This window comes from Mustelus asterias, chromosome 12, assembly GCF_964213995.1.
Source record: "Mustelus asterias chromosome 12, sMusAst1.hap1.1, whole genome shotgun sequence".
Lineage (NCBI taxonomy): Eukaryota > Metazoa > Chordata > Chondrichthyes > Carcharhiniformes > Triakidae > Mustelus > Mustelus asterias.
Genome location: NC_135812.1, coordinates 91,569,497 through 91,593,732, shown reverse-complemented (window position 1 = coordinate 91,593,732; position 24,236 = coordinate 91,569,497). Strand labels below are relative to the sequence as shown.

Below are 24,236 nucleotides of genomic sequence, written 5' to 3'. Positions count from 1 at the left end.
GGGTGTTTTGAGTTGATGAATATCTCCATAATTTGGACACATTTTTGAATGTATCTGACTGATAGACTCTCTGACATCTCGAGTATATCATCCGATCAGCGCACTTTTCTTAGTCCTGCAGCATTTTTGAGTATCAAACATAGACACGTCTTCTGACACCTGCTCCAATATCCGTTGGCCTTCTGCTCTGAGGCAATGTATGAGATGTGCATCATTGGAATGTCCATCCCCATAGGGAGCCAGTAGATCTTGAACCCTGAAATCCATTGATCCCATGGCCTGGGTGAATCCCCCAGTGAAGAAGGGAAAGACACTGGAGCCGGTAAATTTAAACTATTCTTCACCCTGTCACCAATTGTTGTGTTTATGCTTCAGATATATGCAGAAATGATACACAAGACTGAGCAGGAGTTTATTTACAATGCTTCTAAAAGGTCAGCTCTCTCTTGCATACAGTTTCTTGCTTTTTATTTAGTTTCTCTTCCTCACCATAACTAAACCCAGTCTTGACTAATGTCACACAGAGAAGAGTCGACAGACACATATAATCAAATACCAAACAGTTGAACAATTGAATACTACAATCACCCCAATAAATTAATACCCAGCTTAGGCTTGGCTGAAAGAATAGTAACATGAGTGTGTGTTACCAGAGAGATGGCAATGCCCATGAAACTGAAAAGTGGGTACCGTAAGAATAGAAGGTTTTTAAAGACTTGTGGACAATTTTGACTTGAACATGGAATTCCATGCCCAGTAGATATTCTGGTCCAAGCAGGATGTGATAGATAGATTTGGTACATTGTGAGATTCAACTTATTCACATTAAGTTGAAACAACTAATTTTTATCTGCATTCTTTCCCTCGGCTATTTATTAAATCCAACTATCCAAGGTCCGGAGAGAGTTAATATAAATGACACGGAAACATATTCCTGCATTGCATCGGCCTCAACAAGTTCAATAATGTACAGCTTATACCGAGAGCAAACACTTGTCGAAGCAAAGAATGTATCAACACCTAATGTGGCCAACTTCTCAGTATCGTTTCACAGTGAGAGTGATGCAGGGGCGTACAAATGCAAAGCGGAAAGCAATGATGGTGATCAAATAAAATACAGTGACAGCATCGGCGTTACAGTATTAGGTACGAGTGAAACTGAACCATATAGAATTCTTTACGTGCAGGAGGTGAACAGGGGAAAAGTGGAATTGATAATTATATTTACAACCAAACGTTAATTTTCCTGAATCTTATATCAAATATCCCACTGAGCAAATGTCGCAACTGGCCAGATAGCTGCCTCAAACCTTAATGTAAAACCTGAAGCAAGTTAACTTCTAGATAACTCAGCGGGGAAGGAGACTTTGCATCAAATCTCCTCTGCCTAAAGCAGGGTAACCACCTCTCCCCCATTTCTTTCCCCTTCCCACTGCTGTCTGGCACAGTGCTCTCAGCAAGGTTGCCGCTCCTTAGCCCTTTGCTCAGGTCACTCATGGCTGAAATAAACAGGTGTAAATAAATAACTGCACGAATACTAATGTGCGACTCTCCATTTCTATTTTATGTCTCTTATTACCTGCATTCACTTTGGAATTTGATGCTAGCACCCTGCCAAAGGCTGCCTGCTTTTTGGGAGGAGCTACAGCTTTCCTAAAAACTCAGATTCTTCTGATGCACGCAAGTGCTGAGGCAAGCTGGTTAGGAGACCCACCTTGGTTCTCTGGGACTTTGTATTATAGACTGTTGGGCCCTCCGGACCTCCTTCCTCACATCGCCTCACCCCTGACTCACCCCATGCCCCCTCATATCTCCCAGACCCGCTCCATGCCTACATGCCTCATCATATCCCCACATGCCCCTTCCATGTCCTCCATATCCCTCATGATCCCTTAATGCACCTCTCACCCTCTTCCAGGTCTCCTCATTTCTGCCCTCCACCTGCACCCCCCCCCCCCCCCCCACCCCACCCTATGTTTTCCTTTATCTTCCACAGTCACTCACCCAGCATCCACTATGGGAAAATCTCAGACACATAGAGGTGAAAAAAAATCAAACTTATAACAATCTAATAGAGATCTCACTCAAACATACAAGATACTGAAAAAAACCCTCTTGCTTTCCACAAATTCAAAAGATGTAAATCCCCTCAAGTAAGCAATCTGTTGTAAAAACAAATAAACATTTATTGTACTAGCCATATCAAAGACAACTAATCTTTTAATAGCATCTTAGGAACTGTTAGTCAACATGTCCATACGGCCCCTAGTGTGATAATTGGTTCTGGACCCTTTGAAACTCATCCAAGCATTCATAATGGGGTCAGCAATAATAACAAACCTTGAGAAATGTAAACAATAGTCCATTGAAATTGCAAAAACAGATGGCTAATGATTTTTTCTAAGCTACACAATGGCCTATCAAACTGCACTGTGGCCTGTCAAAAGCAGGAGGTGTCTGCTTTTTTCACTCTGAGAAATCGACAGACTTTTTTTCAATTTTTAAGGACTGGAGATTTAAATCACTTAAAATTAATTACTCCATCCCCCTAACTGGCCACTGCCTCAGGCTGAACAAGGCTGTTCATAACTTATGTATGATGTTTGACCCTGGTCCGTTTCCAACCTTTTGTTCTCTCCATTACAGAGGCGGCCTATATTCTACTGCTGTTACTTCACATGCACCCATGCCTTTGTTACCACTGGATTCAACTATTCCACATCTGCCCTGGCTGAACTCCCATCCTACACCCTTGAGAAACCAAAACTCTTCTGCCCATATCTTATCCCACGCCAAGTCCTGTTTGCCTATCAGGCTCATCGCTGACTACAAAGGATCCCCACAAAGCTTCAGAATTAAGATCCCCATTCTTCTGCTTAAACCCTTCCCTCTCACCGTAGCCTCCTCCAGCCCTACAACATGCCTCCTTGAAGTCACTTTTCAGACTCCAATCTCTTGTGCATCCCTTCATTCCTTCACCCCAACGCTTGCAGCTGCGGCCTCACCTGCATCTCCTGAAATTCTCTTCCTGAACACCTCTATCCCGCTACCTTTCTCTTCTCTTTTAATAGTCTCCTTATAAAGCCCATCCACTTGACATCCAGTGATTCTTTAGCACTGTTGTCCCTCCTAATCTCTCCTTGTTTCACTCAGTATATTTTCTTCACACTTTGGGGAGTTGACTAAGACATTTCTCTATGTTAAAGGTGCCTTACAAATACACGCTGCAATTGTTGTAGTTCGTAAGTGGCAGGGAGCATGCCCAGGTCATCTTCATGGCCCCATTTCTAATGATGACTATTTTTGAATAAGGACTTGGATATGTAGAAACTTTAAATTAACTGAGTTCTTTATATTTCTTTTCAGCTCCAGTATTGGGAGTTAGGATAAATTCAATACCTGATCCGCCAATCCTAAAAGTACACAGCAAACTGACTCTGAGCTGCTTTGTGAAACAAGGTTCTAATGTGACCTACCAGTGGTACTTTGATGAGCAGGAACTATTGCCATCTCCTTCAGTCAGGATAAACCAATCCAGTCTGGTTATTGATCACGTGAATTTCAATGACATGGGTACTTACAAATGTAAAGCAAGCAATGAATTCAATATGGAAACATTCAGGATCAACAGCAGTTCCATAGAAGTAACTGTTAAAGGTGAGTGCTCTCTACATTATACCATTCATTTATTTTGTGATGATACAAAGCAAAAGCCTCCATTGAGGAACAGAATACAAACTGCCCTAATGCTCAGCGTGTATCACGGAATCACAGAATCCTACAGTGCAGAAGAGACCCTTTGGCCCATCGAGTCTGCACCGATGCATGAAAGGCCCTGACCTGCCCACCTAATCCCACTTGCCAGCACTTGGCCCCATAGCCTTGAAGGTCATGATGCGCCAAGTGCTCCTCCAGATACTTTTTAAAAGGATGTGAGGCATCCCACCTCCACCACCTTCCCAGGCAGCGCATTCCAGACCGTCACCACCATCTGGGTAAAAAAAGTTTTTCCTCACATCCCCCCCTAAACCTCCCACCCCTCGCTTTTAACTTGTGTCCCCTCGTAACTGACCCTTCAACTAAGGGGAACAGCTGCTCCCTATCCACTCTGTCCATGCCCCTCATAATCTTGAACACATCAATCAGGTCACCCCCTCAGTCTTCTCTGTAAATGTTCTGTTGAGAAATAGAAGGAGATGGTGATAAAGATTGATAAATGTAGGAGGACCAAATGATGGAAGCGAAATACTGCAATGCTGGAGATTTGATATAAAAACAGCGAGTGCAGGTCTGGTAACAACTGTGGAGCGAGAAACTGAATTAACACTTCAGGTCAGTGACCTTTCATCGGCCCCGATCACCTTAGTTAATTATCTGTCTTACTACAAACAGTGTGCTGAATTTTCCATTCACTGACCCAGGTACAATTATAATACAATTATAAAGCTCTTTGACTGCATTGGAAGATGATCCTGTATTCCCTCCCGCTGTTTATAATGAATTAAAATACAACGGAGGCAAAGCTGCGCATCTCTTCTTCAGCTTTGCTCAGTTGTGAAAATGTCAGCCATGGTTTATGAACCATTCACTGCACTAGGATCTTGGCACTGTTCCGGACTTGTGTGAGCGGTATTTCATTTTTCAAAGGAAGTTAAAACTGTCATTTTAAAGTGTTACTTATGTCCTTCATTTTGTTAATTAAGTTCCAGTGTCCAATCCTGAGATCTCGGCAAAAATAGCCTTTATTAATGATGGGATGGTGTACGCAAGTGTCTCCTGCTTATCTCACGAAGGAGATTTGCCAATAATATACACATTGTATAGAGATTCAAGATTTGTGACCAATTACACTGCACAGAGTCGGAGAGAAGGACAATTTCTTGTGCCAGCCAAATACAGTGGCAACCTGGGCACCTTCAAATGCAAGGCTATGAATGGATTTGTATCAAAATACAGCCAAGGGCTGATCATAGGTATGGACAAAATCAATGTTATAATTTAAATTATTTTTCTGTCATTACTCATTTAATTGTCCAGTTATTTTGAAAGAGGATCTTCCTGGCAAATATGCTTTACTGTATATTATATTGCTAAATTAAAAATAGTGACATAAAATCCCCACAGTACAGAAGGAGGCCATTCGGCCCATCGATTCTGTACTGAGCACAATCCCACCCAAACCCTATTCCCGTAACCCCACACATTCACCCTGCTAATCCCCCTGACACTAGGGTCAATTTAGCATGGCCAATCCACCTAATCTGCACATCTTTGGACTGTGGGAGGAAACCGGAGGAAACCCACACAGACATGGGGAGAAAGTGCGAACTCCACACAGACAGTGACCGAGGCCCCTGGTGCCATGAGGCAGTTGTGTTAACCACTGTGGCACCGTGCCGCCCCAAAGAAGTCCAAAGAAGTGTAAATCTCAAGTAGCCTTGAACATGAACATAAAACATGCTAAAAAAATAATTATACAAAATGCAGTGGGAGACAGCCATGTAATGTAAACTGTTGACATACCCAACATGCCCTCACTTGAAGTGGGGGGAAGAGAAAACAGCAGGCTCAAAAGATTGTTTCTGACTGCTCTCCTACTCCTACAAAGTGTTGCCAACAGCTTCTCTTCCGCCCCCACCCCCACCCCCCCAAGCATTTCTCTAGTTTCTGCCTTTATCCTTACACTCCCCAAAGCAGCTCCAACTCAAATCCTATCTGTTGCTTTGAGGAGTGAATGTTGCTACTATTACTATTATTCCCACCACAATTTTCTGGCAGGGCAAGTTTCCAATGCTAGACTAAGAAATAACAGCAGGAGTAGACCATGGGCGGAATTTTATGGCCTCGCTCGAGTGAGACCAGAAAATCCCACCTGAGGTCAATGGATATTTCTGTTGTCCGCCCCTCGCCCGCTCCGATTCCGTGGCAAGCAGGGCAGTAGAATGTCCCCTTGTGCCTCCTCCAACATTCAATACAATCATAGCTAATCGCCTGCCTCAAAACTACTTTACTGTCCATTCCCCAAATATCTTGATTCCCCTTGATTCTCTATTTCAGCCTTAAAATCTCTATCTCGGCCTTAAATCTACCCAACAATGGAGCATTCACAATTCCCTGGGGAGGGAAAATTCCAAAGTTTCACAACTCCCTGCATAAAGAAATTCCTCTACAGCTCAGTCCTAAATCAGTTGTCTCCTATCCTGAGACTGGGTCTCCCAAAGTGGTCTAGGTTCCCCAGCCAAGGGAAGCCACCTCCCAGTGTCTGCTCTGTCAAACCCCTTTGAAATCTTGCTTGTTTCAATGAAGTCATCTCTCCTCCTTCCAAACAGGCCCAATTTACTCGCCTCCCATTGTAAGACAATCCTTTCATTCCAGATACTAATCAAGTGAACTTCCATCTCCAAGGAAGGTATATCCTTCCTTAGATTTGGAGACCAAACCTGCAGACATTATTCCAGGCGTACCCTCTTGGAAACCCCTACATAAACGTAGCAAGACTTCCGCATTCTTGCGCTCCAATCCCCCTGCAATAAAGATCAAATTAAACAAAGTCAAATAATTCTCTGGTGTGACTCTCAGGGACCATTCGCCATGGGCGCAGATCTAACTCTCGTGAGAGGGCCATAATGGGATTTGTGGCTGTGAGATCTGAGTTTGAGATCCTCCCCACCACCCGCCAGTGGTGTAATCAGATTCACACCCAAAAAGGGAGAAAGGGACCCTTCAAAACTGATATCCCAGGCTCTGAATCCCAGCTGTGCCAGTGAGTTTCACAGAGTTTTTCTCGCCTGCTCTAGCACTCTGTACAATTTTGGGAAAATTCTGCCCTCTATTTACAAAGATATGATGAAAGATGTGATGGAAATCCTGGGATGAGGTTTCCCTTGGCTGTGCACACACATCTCACTCATTTACTGAAGAGCCCTGCTGACAGCTACTGTATAAAGCAGAAAGCAGCATTTAGATGTGGAGATCTTCCCTGCACTGGAGCAATTAGCACAGTGGCACAGTGGTTAGCACTTCTGCCTCATAGCGCCGGGGGCCTGGGTTCGATTCCCAGCTTGGGTCACTGTCTGTGCGGAGTCTGCACATTCTCCCCACATCTGTGGGGTTTCCTCCGGATGTTCCAGTTTTCTTCCACAGTCCGAAAGATGTGCTGGTTAGGTCCAAAGATGTCCGGGTTAGGGAGTCCAAAGATGTGTGGGTTAGGTTGATTGGCCATGCTAAAAAAAATTGCCCTTAGTGTCCTGAGATGTGTAGGTTAGAGGGATTAGTGGGTAAAATATGTAGGGATATGGGGGTAGGGCCTGGGTGGGTTTGTGGTCGGTGCAGACTCGATGGGCCGAATGGCCTCTTTCTGTACTGTAGGGTTTCTATGATTCTAGGTGTATTGGCCATGCTCAATTCCCCCTCAGTGTACCCGAACAGGCGCCGGAGTGTGGTGACTAGGGGATTTTCACAGTAATTTAATTGAAATATTAATGTAAGCCTACTTGCAACAGTAATAAATAAACTTTAACTTTAAACCTTAAAAATTTTACAGTTGCATTCATAGATACAAAGATACATGACACCATGGGTAGCAAAATTATTATCTTTGCTGCAAAGCCACTCGTAATCTGTTTAGTATACAGATTTTTTCAAACATCTTGCATCCAGTTTCATTGGTGATGTAACTGTTGCGGGCTTTGATGTCAGCTTTTTAATTAATCACAACTTTACTCCTTGAGAAACCAGACAAATCACAGAGTTCTCTTAAAGAGCTGTTTTAATGCAAACTATAGCAAGGACGCTGGAAAGCTACAGTTCACATCCCTGTAGCTAGCCAGAGTGGCATATTCCAAGATGCAAAGGCAAATATAGTTTTCAAAATCGATTACAAGTAGTTAGCATAAACAATTCACAGTCACTTTACGCTAGCTCCATTAAAATATCCAATCAGCATTTAAACTTCATAGTACTGCACGTTTCAGTATCTGTAGCTTACTCCCATTTTCCAATTACAGATGTCTGATTTATGTGTTTTGCCCAGACTAATGGCCTTGGTGTCTGTCTGTGAAAGCCATTATAAGAAGACCTTTGTTTTTTGGCTTGTGTGATTTTTAAACTTGTGTGACTATTAACCATTTCATAACAATCAGAGATTTCTCTTTTGAATTTCTTTATAGATTTGGCTGTTAAGATGACTTCAGATCCAGATCCCCTGATACCAGGTCACAAGTTCACGCTTAATTGCAGTGTAGCTTATGAACACCAAGGACCCTACACCTGGCACTTTGTGCAGCCAGGAAGCAATAAAACGGAAAGTACAAATAAGAATCAACTAATTGTCACTTCAGCAGAATCGGGAAGATATTACTGTTCAGTTAATGAACAAATTAGCAATTGGATTGAAGTCCCAGGTCAAGGTAAAGTGCACTTGGGAGTGTTATCATCAACCATGTAATCAGCATTTCCTCCGTTGGAAAGATTTACATCTGTTTGTCATTAGCAGAGGCAAGGGATAATGATAGTGTGAAATTAAACATCTTCCTAGTTTCTCATTATCAGCTGATATGGCAACTCAATGTATAGTTCCCATTACACATCTCATTCTCAAAGCACCATGGGGAAGGTTGGTCATCAGTGTAAACCGAGCGCCCGATTTAAGCAGGGTGTTATGTATAGAATGATAGAAAAAAATACGGCACAGAAGGAGACCATTCAGCCCATCGTTTCTGTGCTAACCGAATGAAAATGAATTAAAAACTAGCCGCCTATTCCAATCCCAGCTGCCAACACCTGGTCTATTGCCTTGCAGGTTATAGCACTTCAGGTACAGGTCCAGGTACCTTTTAATATGATAGGACCCCAATCTGCATATTTAATATCTGACTCAGGCAGGCACCCTGAGTGTCTTGTGGTGGGGCCTTGGGCAATGGAGGGAGCAGCAGGATACGCCATACCCCTCCAAGTATATAGTATTTCCTGCCTGATTTTACTTCATTCACCCGTATGGGCAATTCGTGATGGTGATAGCAAAGTCTGCCTCTTGATTCTTCAATGTTCTTTCACGGAGCTTGCTTAAGGAAACAAGCAAAGTAATTGTACATAAATGTATATATGTTAATATTGCAAAGGGTAGCATCAAGGCCATTGAGACAAACAAAAGAACATGGTGAATTTATTAATTTCAGTGACATAAGGCACATATTATTTTATTAAAATAAGGCAGGATCTGGCCAAAGTTGACAAGGAACAGCTCCTTGTGGAAAAGTCTACAGCAGAGCAGTGGGGGGGCATTCAAAAATGGGGAGAGTACGGGTCCAACATGTTTCCCAGATGGGAAAATGTAGGAGCAATAAGTTTCGGGAACCCTGGAAGTCTAAGACAATCCAGGACTGGATAAGGAAGAAAAGCAAGGCTTTTCGCAAGCAAAGGGAACAATTCGGCAGGGCACCCAGAGGAATATAGGAAGTGCAAGAGGCAACTTAACAAAGCAATTAGAAGAGCAAAAAGGAGGCATGACAAAGGACTTGCCAACAAGATTAGGGAGAATCTTAAAATATTCTAGAAATACATTCAGGGGAAGAGATTAACCAGGGAAAGAGTAGGGCCTATTAGAGATCAAGAGAGCAATCTGTGCGTGAAGCAGCAGGGCACTGGAAGAATGTTAAATGAATACTTCTCATTGGTCTTCACTCAGAAAAAGGAGAACTAAGGACAGAATTCAGGAAAAGGGACCGTGAGGAACTGGCACAGTTTGGCATGGGAAATGAGGAGGCATTGGAGGCTCTGACAGGCTTAAAAATGGAGAAATCCTCAGGTCCGGATGAATTGCATCCCAGGCTGCTGTGGGAGACGAGGCAGGAAATTGCAGGGGCTCTGATGCCAATTTTTAATTCCTCTCTGGCTGCAGGGGAAGCTCCGGCAGCTAATGTGCTTCCACGTTTCAGGAAGGGTAGTAGAGATAAACCAGGAAATTACAGACCAGTCACTCTCATGTTCAGTGGTAGGGAAATTATTGGAGAAAATTCTGAACAAGAGGATTAATCTCCACTTGAAAAGGCATGGATTAATTAGGGATAGTCGACATGGCTTTGTCAGAAGGAGGCTATGCCTAACAAATTTGATAGAATCTTTCAAAAACGTGATCGAGTGTGTGGATGAGGGAGATTGATGTAGTTTAAATGGATTTTAGCAAAGCCTTTGACAAGGTCCCACATGGGAGACTGATTGAGAAGGTTGGAGCACATGGAATTCAGGGAAACTTGGCAAGATAGGTCTGAAACTGGCTTGGTAATAGGACATAAAGGGCGATGGTAGCAGGCTGTCTGAATGACCGGAGGCCGATGTCCTGTGGCGCACCACAAGGTTCAATGCTAGGATCCTTATTGTTTGTTATATACATAAATGATATATAGGTGATAAAGTGGGAGGGAATGATAAGCAAGTTTGCAGATGACACCAAGATCAGTAGGGTGGTTAATAGTGAGAAGAAGATCAAAGGTTACAGGAAGATATAGATGAGTTGGTTAGATGGGTAGCGCAGTGGCAGATGGTATTTAACCCTGATAAGTGTGAGGTGATACACTTTGGAAGAAGTAACATGACAAGGGAATACTTAATGAATGGCAGGACACTAGGAAGCTCAGAGGAATAGATGGATCTTGGGGTACTTATTCACAGATCCTGATCCCTGAAGATGGCAGAGCAGGTGAATAGGATAGTTAACAAGGCATATACATTGCTTTTATCAGTCGTGGCATAGAGTATAAGAGCAAGAAGGTAATGTTGAAGCTGTACAGAACGCTGATTAAGCCACAGTTGGATTCCTATGTGCAGTTCTGGTCACCTCACTAGAGGAAGGGTGTGATTGCACTAGAGGGGGTACAGAGAAGGTTCACCAGAATGTTGCCTGGGATGGAGGGTTTAGGCTATAAGGAGAGACTGGATAGGCTTGGATTGTTTAGAGCAGAGAAGGCTGAAGGGGGACATGATTGAGGTGTATAAGATTATACTTATACAGAGTGAATAGGAAGCAACTGTTCCCCTTGGTTGAGGGGCCGATCACGAGGGGGCATAGATTTAGGGTAAGGAGCAGGAGATCCAGAGGAGATTTGAGAAAAAAAAATTCACTCAGAGGGTGGTGGGATGCCCTGCCTGGGAAGGTAGTGGAGGCTGGAATCCTTACACCTCTAAAAAGTATTTGGATGAGCACTTGAAACATTATAACATTCAAGAATATGGAACAAGAGCTGGAAAATGGGATTAGCGTGACTTCAGTGGTAGTTATTGTCAGTGCAGATCCAATGGGCTGAAGGGCCTTTTCTGCGCTGTATGACTCTATGCAACAGGAAAATAATAGTCATTATCATTCTACTTTTCCAGATTCCAGTCTCCAGCCTGTGACAATTGCTGTCAGTATAGCAACCATTGTGCTGCTGATTTTGGCTCTTGGGTTGATTTGTTACTGCATTGCCCATAAAGGTACGTAATAAGGAGCAAAATACTCATTGCTTTTAATTATATTCATTTTAGTCCTGCGCAAAAGGATAACGTTAGCTGTGAGCTCAATTTTAATTTCAATTTTTTAAATGAACAATCAGTACTTTATGAACAAGCAAGGTTAACAAAAGGTCAATTGTCCCATCAAGCTCATCTCTCTCGAACTCCAACACTTCAAACTCAGCATCCATCTGCATTTTGGGTTTGCCCACTGCCCCGGGTGGAAGATTCTTCTAGAGTGTTTAAATATTAAATACAGTACAGAATATTTTAAAATATCCTTATCTGTTTTCAATGTTCTTCTCACTGACCTGATGCTACGTTTTGGGTCTGGTTAGCCTGATTTCAAAACACGGTAATGAAATTCTCAAGCCAGAGGTATTTTTTCACAGCGACATGGGACGAGGTTGAGTTCACAAAGCTCAAAAGTAAGGTTCTTGGAAAATAATCCTTATGGATGAATGAATGCCCCATTTTCTCTTGAGCCGGTAATTCTGATATTGGGTCGCATTTTATGAATATTGAGTTTTCCATTCCAGCTCTTTATGTGCGAAACATTGGGTGGAATTCTCCCATCTGGGACTATGTCCCATGGTGGGGTCGGGGAAGGGGGAATGTTTGGCACTGCGGAGGCCAATAGGAAACCAAAGCATATCTTCCCACTCTGACCTGATTACTTATGCATTGGGGGCCTAGCGCCGTATTCTATGGCAGGGTGGGCTTGATTGTGGGTGTCCCACCCTCATTTCTAGTTGGCATATTTAAAAAGTGCCCAACATCACTGACCCACTGTTGAAGAAAGAAGCTGGACCTCCTGAAGAAAGATGAATCTCCAGGAACACTCTGAGGCTGGAAGATTGACCGCCTCAATGGCACTGAATTTGGAAGATCCACTGCTGTGGTATTCCAGTGTTGCTGGCGGCCTCCATCGCAAACTCCAGAGGCAGGCCCAGGCATTCTTCAGGTAAGTCCTGACTTCTGCAAGCCATGTTGTTCCAGACGTCTTCTGGACCAACGTGTTTTCCCACTGGAGTTGCGGAGAATCAGGGGTGGGAGGGAGATTCCTGTCGGGCCTTCATCTGCATCCCATTAACAGGACACAAATCAGTTTCACCCCGGTCACCGGTGGGTTTCCCAATCTGCCAAGGCAGGTACCAGCAGAAGATCCGGTGGAAAATTCATGCCAGTGAATGATTCATGAACCTCCCACTAAATTCTCCACTGCCCCGCCTGCCATTGAACCCGATGGCCGGGGACATAGGAGTATTGCGCCCAATACTTAGATCTAGGGGCGGCACGGTGGCACAGTGGTTAGCACTGCTGCCTCACAGCACCAGGGACCCGGGTTCAATTCCGGCCTCGGGTCACTGTCTGTGTAGAGTTTGCACATTCTCCCGGTGTCTGCGTGGGTTTCCTTCGGGTGCTCCGGTTTCCTCCCACACTCCAAAGACGTGTGGGTTAGGTTGATTGGCCATGCTAAATTGACCCTCGTGTCATGGGGGATTAGCAGGGTAACTATGTGGGGGTGCGGGAATAGGGCCTGGGTGGGATTGTGGCTGGTGAGGACTCGATGGGCTGAATGGCCTCCTTCTGCACTGTAGGGATTCTATGATCTACACAAGACAAATTTAAAGCTCATTTCATAAGATTTTAATTTCAAATTATAAACCCATATAAAAGCAGTACAGCCACTCTCCCAATGAGAACGCATGGATTTGAACTGCAGCATTGCCAGCCACTTGAATCAGCCGATCTTTGTTTCTTCATTATGGCTGTTGAGTGAAGAGGAAGCCATTCATAAGGCAGCTCACCTCGGTAAGAGGAAAATCCGACACTGACTTGCACTGTTAGAGCTGTACCTCCCATGGGGCACGTCCTGGAATCCCAGTGACGGCAATCACAAAGGCATTCGTAGCCCAATGTTGGCCCGCCTTTCCTCATTGCTGAAACAGGACGTATGGTGCCAAACAGGCTCCATGTAAAGAATATAGGGAGGTGAGAGGAAAGTAAGTGTTAAAAAGGAGACCATTATTACTTCTTACTGGTGTGCAAGTTGAAAAGCTGTTTATTTTTGCAGTCATTGTTTATGTCCTGATATGCAATGTTCCACGCAGTCGGAATTGCATACAGGCTGATCCACTTCCTGAAGAATAGAGCTTGTCTGTCTTCTTCGATTGGAATACTGGAAATACGGATAAAATTTTCCATCAAGCTCTCCCCTTTCAGTCTGGGTTAAGTGTCACACCAAAGGAGATGCTTACAATTGAAAATGCTGTATTTATTTTGTGCACTGCTAGTATACTAGCATTTGAAAAATACACTAAGGTATCAACAGGACAATTTGCATATGCACTGAAGCATTTACAAAATGTCATTACAAGCATCTCTACCCAGGAGGAAAAGCAACAGATCCACTTAATCCAGTTTTGACCTCATAACGGATTCCTACGGAATTGCTCACCAATAATGTTATTTTCCATAGCTAAGTTGATTGAGAAACTGGAAGAAAGGAATGGAGTCTTCAAACCTGCGATCTGTGTGCTGTGAATCTGTGCTCTCAAATCCCACTGCTCTTCCACCTCATTGAGATTACTTCCATTAAGTACATAATTATCACTTATCGTTGAGTAACTTTCTTCAGTTTTCTGATGTAAAACAACCACAGTAGAGTCCAATTCCAAGGAAAACTGTTTTGCTTCTCAAGAAAGTCTGTAAAGCATTCCACCTGAAACTGGGTCACACCTAAAATAGATGCTGTGTTTTTGTCCAGGTAAAATAGTTGCTCTGTTTTTGTCCAGGTGAGCTGTGTTTTTTTTATGTCCATATAAAATAGGTGCTGTGTTTTTATCCGGGTAAAATAGGTGTTGGATTTTTGTCCGGGTAAAATAGGTGCTGTGTTTTTGTATGGATAAAATAGGTGCTGTATTTTTGTCCAGTTAAACTGTGTTTTTTAATATAGAACATAGAAACCCTACAGTACAGAAAAAAGGCCATTCGGCCCATCGAGTCTGCACCAACCACAATCACACCCAGGCCCTATCCCCACACATTTTTTACCCACTAACCCCTCCAACCCATGCATCCCAGGGGCAATTTTTTTTAGCATGGCCAATCAACCTAACCCGCACATCTTTGGACTGTGGGAGGAAACCGGAGCACCTGGAGGAAACCCACGCAGACACAAGGAGAATGTGCAAACTCCACACAGACAGTAACCCAAGCCGGGAATCGAACCCAGGTCCCTGGAGCTGTGAAGCAACAGTGCTAACCACTGTGCTACCGTGTCGCTGTTTTTGTATGCGTAAAATAGGTACTGAGATTTTGTCCAGGTAAAATAGGTAATGCGTTTTTTTGTCCAGGTAAAATAGGTGCTGTGTTTTTGTATGAGTAAAATAGGTACTGTGTTTTTGCCCGAGTAAAATAGGTACTGCGTTTTTGTCCAGGTAAAATAGGTACTGTGTTTTTTGTCCAGGTAAAATAGGTACTAGGTTTTTGTCAATGTAAAATAGTTACTGTGTTTTTGCCCGAGTAAAATAGGTACTGTGTTTTTGTCCATGTAAAATAGGTGCTGTGTTTTTTGTCCATGTAAAATAGGTGCTGTGTTTTTGCCCAGGTAAAATAGCTACTGTGGTTTTTGTCCAGGTAAAATAGGTACTTGGTTTTTGTCCGAGTAAAATAGATATTGGGTTTTTGTCAATGTAAAATAGGTACTGTGTTTTTGTCCGAGTAAAATAGGTGCTGTGTTTTTGTCCGAGTAAAATAGGTGCTGTGTTTTTGTCCATGTTTAATAGGTGCTGCATTTTTGTCCGAGTAAAATAGGTGCTGTGTTTTTGTCTGTAAAATAGGTGCTGTGTTTTTGTCCATGTTTAATAGGTGCTGCATTTTTGTCCATGTAAAATAGGCGCTGTGTTTTTGTATGGGTAAAGCAGAAAGACTACACTTATTTTAGACGTCCACTCTGAATATTTGGGACTCAGTGTGAGCCGTGGTTGCCAAACTTAGGTTTGGGAATGAAACATATTTGATGAAACTTACCTGTGGACAGATGAAGGACCAGTATGTTAAACTTCTCTATTCTGATTACACATGTGATGTTGAGCTCCTTGTGGCTCAACACTTTAACCTGCTTTCCCACTCCTCCTCTCCGTTCTCCATCCTTGGCTTTCTACGTGCTTCTAGCGAAACTCGAAACAAGTCTGGGGAACAGTATCTGATTTTATTTCTTTGTCACTGTGATCTGAACATTGACATCAAACTACGCACTTCCTCCATTTTGCAGCATTTCAGTTTTAATTCCAGACGCATGTTTGCAGGAATTCTCACTTTGTAAATTTTTCCACCACTTCTCAACAATAAAAATGATACGCTTCACAGGAAAAGTCAAGGATTTATAAATTTAGGTAAAATACTGAAATTAAAGATATGTAATATGCTTGGGCTTCTTACGTGGAAAATATGATTTACTTTGACTATTTTCTTTAAGAGATACTCTCCTTACAAGTACATTTGAAATAGTTAAGTTATGGTTGCTCTGTTGATGATGTTTCTTTAAAAGATCTTTTCTTTAAAAAAGAACTCTTTTAGCCAACAGATTCAGTATTGCCTAAACATATGGACATGCCTATCAGCAAGTTTCCACTTCAAGTTATCTTCAATTGCAAGACAGTTTGATGCAAGAAACTCTACGCAACCTTCATGATCAATGCTTCATTGATACTGCCAGACAGTGTAAGTTCTGTTGGAGCAGACGGTATAGCCTTTGATAAATCTCTCCTTCCTCAGAGACTGATCAATCTGCTACTTTATCTCTTATCAAAGAAGTGTGGTTGAAAACCCAGTGAAGTCAGACCAAGTGTCAATCAAGGCTGGAATATGAAATCACAAAACAATAGACTGCATTACAAAGCCTGCAACAACTAGAGCTGCCAGACCACCCTGAATTATTTAAAGGAATTGGATTAATATTTCAGAATGGTATGGCTGTATGTTAAGTTTTCAAAAATTTGAAGTATTCCCAAAAGTAGTTGTAAGAGAATGCTTTAACTCTGACCAATATTCATTCTCTGTGTATCCCCACAGTCACATATTCCGAAGGAACACACAGTATGGTCCTGAGATCGGTTTGCTTTGCAGCATTTGTATACGATTTCTTTGTTTCATTAAAACCAATTATAGTGAGTTATGGAAATTGCAAGTCGCGTGGAAACAGATTAGTCCGCTTAACCCCAACTCTCCCAATTTTATTTGCAAAATGTGCGTAAAGAAGTAGGACCTCTTTAAACCAGTTCCTTCAAGTCTTGAGTGAAACCTGAATGGTCCCACTGAGCTGTAGAGGAAACAGACAACGATCAGAAGAGCAAAATAAGGATTGGAGGTTTGGGGTGGAAGGAGTATAATGAGGAAAATGTGCAGAAGAAACATTAGCACTACATTAGCAAACCATTTAATTTTACCTGTTTAATATGGAAACATTTGAAGTATGCCTGGCAAAGGCATGACGGACCAAATGGCTTCCTTCTGTGCCAAATTATTCTTTGATTCTATGAATTAGAAATTAACATTGTTTATTTCAGCCTTGAACAACAAACAGATTGTATAAAGTAAAGAGCCTGATGATTACCTGAGCTTTTTAACATACGCAGAAATCTTGCTTACCCAGAGGGATTAATTCAATTTTTGGATTTATATTTAGGCTTAGCTTTAGCTAGCCCTTCAGAGGTAAATATTACGTCTAAATTAAAATGGAGTTGGGATGATGGTGTCTAAATCAAAATGGAGTTGGTTCCTACCTCTATTTAACATGTTAGTTTTTTCCCCTATTTTGGGTTAGAACTGTTAGCATGCCTTTTCTTCATGCCTTTTAGCCGAAGTTTCAGAAGTTGTGCGGGTGGGATTGGATAGACACTGCAATGACATCTTTTTTTATCGTCTCCCTACTAGACGGTTAGGAAGCACATAGATGCATGTCCGCCAGGAACATCACTTGTTACCCATCTGAACTGAACAACCCATGTCAAAACTGGTAAGAATGTTCCATGTGCTGGCACCAGACTGCTAGGATCAGTTATCTGCCATTAAACCCATTTAACCATTTATGATAAAAAACATCTTGCTACAAAAGCTGCATATAGTCTTTTTTTATAGCCAAGGCCTTACCTTTGATGCCTTGGCTCCAGCCACGGATGGAAGGACCACCTACCCATTGTTATGGAAATGTAAAACAGTATAATTGCATAAAACATGAGTGTTTAAGCAGAACTAACAGTTGTATATCTTACAGAACCGACCTTGTAGAATTCTGCAGAATAAAAAGATATGAGATTACCTTGTCAATATTAGATCAAAGGTCTTTTGATATTGGATTGTACATAACTAAAATCAGCTTTTTTGCTTTCTGTATGTGTGATACTGTGTTTATAAAGGTTACATATTATCCAACAATAGAAGGCTTCAGAGAGGCAGAACAGGAGCTTAGTTTAGCCTAAGATGTCCTCATGGTGATTGTCATTCATTCAAGAGAGCATCAAAATGGAATTATGCCACTAACTTTGAAATAGATATATGTATTAAGTTCTGTCTACCTTTATAGGATATATATAAAGGATCTGTCTTTATATCAGTAATTGGCAATTACGCAAATGGACATTTCAAACTTGTAACATAGAAATGTTGTACAACACTGTCCCTTTGTTAAGATGTAATTCTCAACTTATTTAGAAGACTCTTTTCAGGTATTTTTATTGGAACATAAATGTTGTACCTCAAAACATAGGCTTCTGTGCGTGTGTATAATTGATTTTATTCAAATACATATTGGATAAAAGGTCATTTATAAATATGTCACATTATATATAGTTGCTACACTCAGTGTCAACCCTTGTATCACCTATAAATTGAGGTTTATTTCCACCTCAACAGTGAAGCCAGCATTTGAGTTTCGGGGAAGTTGTTTTAGTGATGGGGTCACAAATGTTCACATGTTTAGGTTACACTGCCGAGCACTTCAAGTAGGTGTCACATTTGCACAAACAAGCATCTACTCCAACCTCGCTTTAAGTGAACACCAATGTTGACTTGCACTCTGCGCAATGTCTTTGACTTTCCTATTTATAATAATTTTTTCTACTTACAACATTTACTTTGAATTTTTGCTTGCAATCATTTACCGTTCAATCAGCACCTTTAGCTGCCTTACAATGATCCAGTAAATTAGTCTGAGTTTTGTTGGCATTTTCAAGAAAACTTCTGTTTACATATTGCCTGCTCAGCTTCCTGCTTGCCCCTCACTTGAGAACATCTTGGGTGTTGACATGGAGAACATTGGTCCGGATCTTCCGGTCTCTGAGTCATTGGAGACTGGATGTACGACCCAAGATGCATCAGGATCCTACCAATGTCCCAATTCGCTGACCTCCGTGGGGATTGCACGGGAACTTTGGAGCGTCTGATGGGCAATTCCCAAGGACTCTTGAGTTAGAGTCGGAGACTTTGGACAGTTGTGATATATTTACCTGGATAATTACCCTGGAAATGTTAGACAGAAAATCCTAGTTTAATTCCTGGTAAATACAAAACTGGCCCTCCAATCATTCACATTGATCCACCGACTCCCCCCTCGATCCCCTGTCTACACCCAGCATCCTGACTATGCTCCTAACTGCCCAAATAACCACCAACCCAATCCGACTACCCTCAACCACACCAAATCCCAACAATTTGACCTGACCTGACTATCCCCTTATCTGACTATCTCTCCCTGCCCAACCCAATTAACCCCTGACCCACTCACCCACCTCACCTATCTACCACCCTACCCATCTGCCATCCTATGCACCTACCACCCTACCTACCTGCCATCTTACCCACTTACCTCACCCACCTACCCATTCACTCTTCCATTCACTAACATTCACAGTGGACATTTAAACTTGCCTTATTGCAGCTATTGCCATAAAAAGACTGCATGTCCAGTTTTCCCTTCACACTGCAGTGCTGTGATGGCTCTGATGGACTGTAAGCTCTGCATTCCTGGAGAATCTGGGCTCGGAAGACCTTGCCATTCCATGGAGCACATCAGGACATAGAAAAGTACAGTTGGAACAGGAATCTGATGGTGATTGCTGCATCGCAAAAAGTCCAGGCCATTGTGTTACTCACAGGTTTGTAAAGCTAACAGTGAATTTGTTGACAGCTCAGTCTTTGTTCTGTTGCTATCAATTCAAATCTCTTGTTGCTAAAAACCCATGATTCGAGTTGAGTGAAGAATTCAATTGAAGGAAATATCAAAACCATTGAACCAGTTCAATTAAACTATGAACCTGTGCCTTAGGAAGGAAGGAACATGGACAAAAGAGGAGGCCATTCAGTCCCTCGAGTCTGTTCTGCCATTTAGTTAGGCCATGGATGATCTGCATCTTAATTGCACTTATCTGTTTTGGTTCTGTTACCCTTAATACCCTCAGCTAACTAAAACATGTATTAGTCTCAGTGTTCAATTAACCTCAACGGCCTTTTGATGGAGAGAGTTCCATTTTTCCAATCCCCTTCTGTGTGATTAAAAGTTCCTGATGTCATCACCCCAAACAGCCTAGCTCTAATCTTGAGGTAATGCATTCTTGTTCTGGACTCCCTGCCAGAGCAAGTAGTTTCTTTCTAACTTTCTCAAGTCCTTCTTTAATTCTGATGAAGCACTGTACACAGGCACAGAGAAAGACAGCAGTAACAGTTGGGAGGAGGGATAGATTCATATATACAGGATAACACATGCTTTCAGGAAATTGGAAAGATCAGATTTTTATGTCATTGGGTACTCCTGGGCAAAGAATGATGGGTTAGATGATGTGAGCATGTGGCCATGGCGCCATAGCGAAAGGCGGCACGGTGGCACAGTGGTTAGCACTGCTGCCTCACAGCACCAGGGACCCAAGTTCAATTCCGGCCTCGGGTCACTGTCTGTGTGAAGTTTGCAAGCTCTCCCCGTGTCTGCGTAGGGTTCCTCCGGATGCTCTGGTTTCCTCCCACACTCCAAAGATGTGTGGGTTAGGTGGATTGGCCATGCTAAATTGCCCCTTACTGTAAGGGGGACCAGCTAAGGTAAATGCATGGGGTTATGGGAATAGGGCCTGGGTGCGATTGTGGTCGGTGCAGACTCGATGGGCCGAATGGCCTCCTTCTGCACTGTAGGGATTCTATGATGTGGGAACAATTGCTCCTTATGCCCCTACCCCACTGAGCTGATTTCACCAGACCATGCAGAGTCAAGTCGTTTCATTGTTTCTGTGACACTCCCAGTGCCTGATATGTAACATCTTCAAGTGGCCACGCGACTGGGGCGGGAATGTTGAGGGCCAGCAGCTAGTAAAGGGCTGCTGAATGACCTTAGTGGACCACATTGTTTTGGATTCTTCATGGCAGTGGGATGTGTGGCCGCATGGTAAAATTTGTGGTCTGTGAATGACCTCAAAATGTAGAGGGGAGAAAGCATGAGGAGGTTAAGCTCTGTAGTTAAAGTTGAGGGTGAAAGCTGGGGGCACCTTATGAAGGTTTTTTTAAATTCCAATTCAATCAAATCAAGTCCAATTCAGAGTCTCAACAAGTTCAGACATTTCCGATCCAAGCTGACAAGACAAGGCCTCCACTCCTGTCTTGGGCCTGATCTACATGAGCCAAGCTGATTGGAGTAGGTGCAAGTCCTCCTCCTCCAAGGCTTGATCTCATTTGCATCTTAGCCAAAAGGCCGAGATGCCGCTTTTAAAAATTGCTTCAAATTAAGCTTAAATGTAACCTAATGACCTCAACCAAGTGCAGCATCCTATCCATACTACACTTGATCTTAGCCAAAATTGAAAGGGTAAATTTTACACTTTAGTACTCCTGGCTGCAACTCCTGGCTGCAACTCCTGACTGCAACTCCAGACAATGAGATACATTAAACAATACTGTGTGAGTTATATCCTCTGGATTCTTTGGGTTATTAATAAATAAAGGGAAGGGTGGTGAACCAGATACACTAACGTAACTATCCAATCTATGCTCCTATCATACTAGGCACCAAGTTCAGAGTAAGAACCTTCTTAGAATTTATATCATGAAGTATAGGAAGTCAGGTTAGAAATCATAGAAATCATAGAAACCCTACAGTGCAGAAGGAGGCCATTCGGCCCATCAAGTCTGCACCGACCACAATCCCACCCAGGCCCTACCCCCACATATTTACCCACTAATACCTCTAACCTACGCATCTCAGGACTCTAAGGGGCAATTTTTTTTTTAACCTGGCCAGTCAACCTAACCCGCACATCTTTGGACTGTGGGAGGAAACCGGAGCACCCGGAGGAAACCCACGCAGACACGAGGAGAATGTGCAAACTCCACACAGACAGTGACCCGAGCCGGGAACCGAACCCGGGACCCTGGAGCTGTGAAGCAGCAGTGCTAACCACTGTGCTACCGTGCCGCCCCTTTTAATCTTATGTGAAGTGTATTTCAAATATTTACTAGATTCTATTGACACAGTGATAAATGAATGGAATTCATTGGCTGGCACGGTGGCACAGTGGTTAGCACTGCTGCCTCACAGCATCAGGGACCCGGGTTCGATTCCCAATTTGGCTCACTGTCTGTGCGGAGCCTGCATGTTCTCCCCATGTCTGCGTGGGTTTCCTCCGAGTGCTCCGGTTTCCTCCCACAGCCCAAAAGATGTGCTGGTTAGGTGCATTGACCATGCTAAATTCTCCCTCAGTGTACCCGAACAGGTGCCGGAGTGAGGCGACCAGGAGATTTTCACGGTAACTTCATTTCAGTGTTGAGGTACTTGTGAAACAAATAAATAAACTCTAAATTTAATCTCTGAGGTAAGGTAACAAACCAGATGCATTTAAAATAATTTTGGATGCTGGGTTATGGTGAGTTGCAGCACCAGAGAAAATTTGCTGACCTTTGACATTTTCGGATTCTCATGTTGTCAGGTTTTATTGAAATAATCTCTGGCTCCAAATGGTTCCGTCCAGTGAAGTTTTGTCAGTTAAATCACGAAAACTGACATCCCCTCAATTACATTCTGCTTGTTATTATGTGGAGCAGAATCGACAGGTTCTCCTGTAGAATAGAATCATAGGCTGGAATCCCTACAGTGCAGAAGGAGGCCATTCAGCCCATCAAGTCTGCACCGTCTATCTGAAAGAGCATCCCCACCCAGGCCCTATCCCCTTAACCCCACCTATTTACCCCATAATCCCCCCAACCTACACATCTTGGGACACTAAGGGGCAATTCAGCACGGCCAATCCTCCTTACATCTTCGGACTGTGGGAGGAAACCGCAGCACCCACCGGAAACCAACACAGCTATAAGTTGTTGATTGTAGGCAACTTTAAAAGTTTGTTTTTCCCAGGGCATGTGTTGTTGACAAAATGAAAACCTGTGAGTGGCACATGTAGTCATGTTGAATTTAAGGGATAAAAATGATTTGCAGTTGCCTCACGGTAAAGGCAACATTTAAAAAAAATAATTCATAGGATGTGGCTAGACCAGCATTTATTATCCATCCCTAATTGCCTTGAGAAGCTAGTGGACAGCTACCTTCTTGCACCGCTGCTGTCCATGTGGTGTAGGTACACCCATCATGCTGGTAGGGAGGGAGTTCTATGGCAGAAGTGGTGGTGTAATCCAGAGCCAAGGGTAATGCTCTGGGGACCAAGGTTCGAATCCCAAGATTGATTGAAATTCAATAAAAATCTGGAATTAAACGTCTAATGGTGACCATGAAACTATTATTGATTGTTGGCTCACTAATGTCCTTTAGGGAAGGAAACCTGGTGCCATTTATCTGGTCTGGCCTACACGTGACTCCAGACCCACAACATTGTGGTTGACTCTTCAGTGCTCTCTGAAATGGCCTTGCAAGTCACTCAGTTGTACCAAATCACTAAAAAGAAGTCAGCATGTACGCAAAGCTTCCTGTAGTGTCTTCTTACGATGTGGAGATGCCGGCGTTGGACTGGGGTAAACACAGTAAGAAGTTTAACAACACCAGGTTAAAGTCCAACAGGTTTATTTGGTAGCAAAAGCCACACAAGCTTTCGAGGCTCTGAGCCCCTTCTTCAGGTGAGAGGGCTCAGAGCCTCGAAAGCTTGTGTGGCTTTTGCTACCAAATAAACCTGTTGGACTTTAACCTGGTGTTGTTAAACTTCTTACTGTGTCTTCTTACAGGCAGCAGAGGACAGCAATGAAGCACTTCAATTGAATTCACTGAAATTCTGCCCTCAGAGAGTTTTTACACCAGAGATTGTATTGCTTGATTGTGAGGCAATGCCACACAGATGGCCTGCTGGGATAAGAGGCAGACATTGACCACAGAAGTGGTGTCAACCTCAATGACTCAACACTACACTCAGCCAATTATTTAGGGTTTTATTTTTCAGTGCGGGGACATGCTCAGAGCAAAACAGCAAATACAAAGGACAGCAAAGAGATAGGACTTTGAGAAAAGCCACAGAGGAAATGAGACAATATTTGACTCAGCAGCTTTCTCATACTCAACCTTTCCTCTTAGCCTTTTATTCTTCTAATTCCCGAAATTAATTTTTCCATTTCCCCACAGCAACATGTTATTTCCAGTTCTCATGCAAGAGTGAAGGCCTCCCAATTAAATTTATGTAAATTATTCTGAAGTAATATATGAGTCCTGCACACACCATCTATCAACTGATTTAACCTTTCAAGGGTCCAGATAAACCATAACAAACAAT

The 24,236-nt window shown here is 42.8% G+C and overlaps 1 protein-coding gene across 3 annotated transcripts in view; it reads left to right on the top strand.

Annotated features, from left to right (window-relative positions):
* LOC144501692 (Fc receptor-like protein 5) overlaps positions 1-18,256 on the top strand; it is a 33,317-nt gene extending 15,061 nt beyond the window's left edge. Inside the window, exons 3-9 of one of the 3 annotated variants that reach the window (XR_013499174.1) lie at positions 895-1,146; positions 3,367-3,657; positions 4,704-4,973; positions 8,169-8,408; positions 11,371-11,469; positions 16,072-16,215; positions 17,428-18,256. Coding sequence is in view for 2 of the 3 variants with exons in the window: in XM_078225627.1 (XP_078081753.1) it covers positions 895-1,146; positions 3,367-3,657; positions 4,704-4,973; positions 8,169-8,408; positions 11,371-11,469; positions 16,072-16,094 (1,175 nt within the window). In the remaining variant the exon portion in view is untranslated. Of the gene's footprint in view, positions 1-894; positions 1,147-3,366; positions 3,658-4,703; positions 4,974-8,168; positions 8,409-11,370; positions 11,470-16,071 lie in introns of all 3 variants that reach the window. The other 2 variants (XM_078225627.1, XM_078225628.1) reach the window with 2 other exon arrangements.
* The last annotated feature ends 5,980 nt before the right edge of the window (positions 18,257-24,236 follow it).